This window comes from Micropterus dolomieu, linkage group LG21 (genome assembly GCF_021292245.1).
Source record: "Micropterus dolomieu isolate WLL.071019.BEF.003 ecotype Adirondacks linkage group LG21, ASM2129224v1, whole genome shotgun sequence".
In the NCBI taxonomy this organism is placed as follows: domain Eukaryota; kingdom Metazoa; phylum Chordata; class Actinopteri; order Centrarchiformes; family Centrarchidae; genus Micropterus; species Micropterus dolomieu.
In genome coordinates this window covers 15,884,954-15,888,899 of record NC_060170.1, presented here as the reverse complement: position 1 = coordinate 15,888,899, position 3,946 = coordinate 15,884,954, and the positions used below count along the sequence as shown (strand labels likewise).

The window sequence follows — 3,946 nt, the reverse complement described above, 5'->3', positions numbered from 1 at the left end:
AAATCTTTGGAGGGAGCTTAAAATTCGAGTTGCCAGGCGACAACCTCGGAACCTGAATGATTTGGAGGCTGTCTGCAGGGAGGAGTGGGCCAACATCCCTGCCGAAATGTGCACAAACCTTGTCACCAACTATAAAAACCGTTTGACATCTGTGCTGGCCAATAATGGCTTTTCTACAAAATATTAACATGCTGTTTGTCCAGGGGGTCAAATACTTGTTTTTCCTCATCAGATGGTTATCAATTTTTATAAATTCATATGATGTGATTTTCTGGAATTTTCTTTGGGATTCTGTCTTTCACTGTTAGAATGTTCATATGATTAAAATTATAGATCGTTGCATTCTTTGTAAGTGGGCAAACCTGCAAAATCAGCAAGGGGTCAAATACTTATTTCCCCCACTGTATATGTGTATGTATACACACACACAGTGGGGCACCTGATATCAATACGCCTGTGAAGGTATTCTTCCTCATCTTCATCACTCTGCTGCAGCTGGCAGACTCCCTAGAACAACAATCATGCGCTTTATGGGTTCTGTATAGTTACTGAATTAAGTGTGTTACCAGTCACAGCATCAAACACATACAGCTGAGCAGACAAGAGAAAATAAGCACAGGCCTCACCATGAACTTGGTGTCTCCCTTCGACAGAGTGTCTGTCACAAACCCAATGGACTCCAAATGTTCAACCACTGCATGCAGGAGCTTGGGCTGGAAAAGCAGATAAATGGAACAAAATGTATTGTAAAAAGACAAAAGAAACAGCAATTAACAACAACACACTGCAGAGGTAACTACAGTTGGGAAGAGTCTTACCTGCTTCTCAGACTCAGAGGTATAGTCTGGGTGGGTCAGCAAAATATCAATATCACCACTTGATGCAGCACCTAGAAATTATGAACATGCGAATCAATATCATGATTACCAGAGTTTGAACTCCTATAATTAGCTGAACATCAACTGCACTAAATTTGAAGGGAAAGTGTTACCTCTCCTGTAGCTTCCACAGATTGTTCCAATATATTCTGTATCGATCTCCTTCAACTCTCCAAGGATAAGAGTCTAAACAAAGAACACAATGTAAGAAAACCCAAAATAAAACTAATCTGAAGATAATAGAAACATGTAGATACTTCATCACCTCCATTTTTTCCATTTCAGCTCGTGGAATCCTTTTTTCAAATTCCTCAAAGTACCTGCAAGCAACAAGACAATCCATTATTCACAGCTCATGTATCAATGGAGGAAGACTTTAGGACACTGATGAATTACACATTTAGAAAAAACATACTAAGAGCATTCAGCCAAACTTACTTGAGTCCAATCTGTTGATGATGGTTTAGCTTGTGCTCAATCTTTTTCAGATCTAAACATACAGCAAAAAAACATTGCTCACTTGAAGTAATAACAACAACAACAACTACTACTAAATGTACAATGTGCACAACATTTATTGAGCATGCAATACACTGTACGCCAAATAAAATAAAGTCATACGGACGAAGAACGAGATTAATTAAATTATTTGAACAATTGCAATATGCGTCAGCTGCTAAACAAACCTTCTAACGTCTTCACACCTTCTTCAAAAAACTTCCTGGCAGCAGCGGGGCTAAATTTAAGACCCAAAGATGCAGTTTGTTACATGAAGCATGTACAGTAAATCTACATGAAGAAATAAATCTCAGAAAATTCCTGCCTTCCAATGGAGAACCCACTGAATTGATCACACACTGCATGTTAAGTAGTCATGATGCATTCCACTGTGAATGTCCATATAACATATTAATACATTTTTAATTTGGATTAAGTAACACTTAAAGACATACCCAATTCCAGTAACTCTGGTGAGGAAATTGATGGACGAGCTGGTGTCGTCATTTCGTATCTAAAAAATAAAAAGTAGCGCAGTCTGTGTAAGGTGTTAGAAATAAGCTGTTATTCAACACAGATTTAGTGTGGCATCAGGTTGATCTTTTCACGCCCCAAGACTCACCTTTTCCAGTTTCCGTAGTTTGCCCGTTTGTAGGAACTCATCAATCTTTTCTGCTATTTTAGCTCCAACACCATCCTGTTGAAATGTGAAAACAAACATGGGGATACTGGATAGTGCGAAATGCAGCAGTTACGTAAGATGTACAGAGGCGCTGTTGACAAACAGGCTACAGCAGAGGGCATCATACAACACACAACCACTCAAACTTGAGCACATTCGTAGGAGGAAGACAAATAATAATGGAGTCACTTCCAGTTTCTAGGCACTGTTACACTGAAATGAAGTGTCTAAAAGCAGTAGGGATCAAGTCATCTGTCCAGGTCAAGTTTAATCCAGAGAGATATATTCAAATATGATTAAGATGTAGTGAATCTGATCAATTCACTATAAGTTACCAACAGCCAAATTTAATGCACATACCAGTTTCTTGGCTTCTTCACCACTTTTGATTTTGTTAGGGTATTTGGAGATGGTAGATGCTGCTTTCCTAGACAGGGAATATGCAAGCACATTTGTAATATGTATATTAAGTATTAATGAGATGTAATATACAGTGAGGAAAATAAGTATTTGAACACCCTGCTATTTTGTAAGTTCTCCCACTTAGAAATCACGGAGGGGTCTGAAATTGTCATCGTAGGTGCATGTCCACTGTGAGAGACATAATCTAAAAAAAATATCCAGAAATCACAATGTATGATTTTTTAACTATTTATTTGTATGATACAGCTGCAAATAAGTATTTGAACACCTGAGAAAATCAATGTTAGGTCAAACGTTTCCTGTAGTTTTTCACCAGGTTTGCACACACTGCAGGAGGGATTTTGGCCCACTCCTCCACACAGATCTGCTCTAGATCAGTCAGGTTTCTGGGCTGTCGCTGAGAAACACGGAGTTTGAGCTCCCTCCAAAGATTCTCTATTGGGTTTAGGTCTGGAGACTGGCTAGGCCACGCCAGAACCTTGATATGCTTCTTACAGAGCCACTCCTTGGTTATCCTGGCTGTGTGCTTCGGGTCATTGTCATGTTGGAAGACCCAGCCTCGACCCATCTTCAATGCTCTAACTGAGGGAAGGAGGTTGTTCCCCAAAATCTCGCAATACATGGCCCCGGTCATCCTCTCCTTAATATAGTGCAGTCGCCCTGTCCCATGTGCAGAAAAACACCCCCAAAGCATGATGCTACCACCCCCATGCTTCACAGTAGGGATGGTGTTCTTGGGATGGTACTCATCATTCTTCTTCCTCCAAACACGGTTAGTAGAATTATGACCAAAAAGTTCTATTTTGGTCTCATCTGACCACATGACTTTCTCCCACGACTGCTCTGGATCATCCAAATGGTCATTGGCAAACTGAAGACGGGCCTTGACATGTACTGGTTTAAGCAGGGGAACCTTCCGTGCCATGCGTGATTTCAAACCATGACGTCTTAGTGTATTACCAACGGTAACCTTGGAAACGGTGGTCCCAGCTCTTTTCAGGTCATTGACCAGCTCCTCCCGTGTAGTTCTGGGCTGATTTCTCACCTTTCTTAGGATCACTGAGACCCCACGAGGTGAGATCTTGCATGGAGCCCCAGTCCGAGGGAGATTGACAGTCATGTTTAGCTTCTTCCATTTTCTAATGATTGCTCCAACAGTGGACCTTTTTTCACCAAGCTGCTTGGCAATTTCCCCGTAGCCCTTTCCAGCCTTGTGGAGGTGTACAATTTTGTCTCTAGTGTCTTTGGACAGCTCTTTGGTCTTGGCCATGTTAGTAGTTGGATTCTTACTGATTGCATGGGGTGGACAGGTGTCTTTATGCAGCTAACGACCTCAAACAGGTGCATCTAATTTAGGATAATAAATGGAGTGGAGGTGGACATTGTGAAGGCAGACTAACAGGTCTTTGAGAGTCAGAATTCTAGCTGATAGACAGGTGTTCAAATACTTATTTGCAGCTGTATC

The 3,946-nt window shown here is 41.0% G+C and overlaps 1 protein-coding gene across 2 annotated transcripts in view; it reads right to left on the bottom strand.

Annotated features, from left to right (window-relative positions):
• The window catches only part of polb (polymerase (DNA directed), beta), a 9,807-nt gene that overhangs the window by 4,011 nt on the left and 1,850 nt on the right, over positions 1 to 3,946 (bottom strand). For both annotated transcript variants that reach the window (XR_006822562.1, XM_046035525.1), the window contains exons 3-12: positions 2,419 to 2,485; positions 1,999 to 2,073; positions 1,832 to 1,890; positions 1,565 to 1,614; positions 1,317 to 1,368; positions 1,144 to 1,198; positions 992 to 1,064; positions 819 to 889; positions 627 to 713; positions 440 to 507 (exon numbers count right to left, since the gene is read on the bottom strand). Coding sequence is in view for 1 of the 2 variants with exons in the window: in XM_046035525.1 (XP_045891481.1) it covers positions 440 to 507; positions 627 to 713; positions 819 to 889; positions 992 to 1,064; positions 1,144 to 1,198; positions 1,317 to 1,368; positions 1,565 to 1,614; positions 1,832 to 1,890; positions 1,999 to 2,073; positions 2,419 to 2,485 (657 nt within the window). In the remaining variant the exon portion in view is untranslated. The remainder of the gene's footprint in view (positions 1 to 439; positions 508 to 626; positions 714 to 818; positions 890 to 991; positions 1,065 to 1,143; positions 1,199 to 1,316; positions 1,369 to 1,564; positions 1,615 to 1,831; positions 1,891 to 1,998; positions 2,074 to 2,418; positions 2,486 to 3,946) is intronic.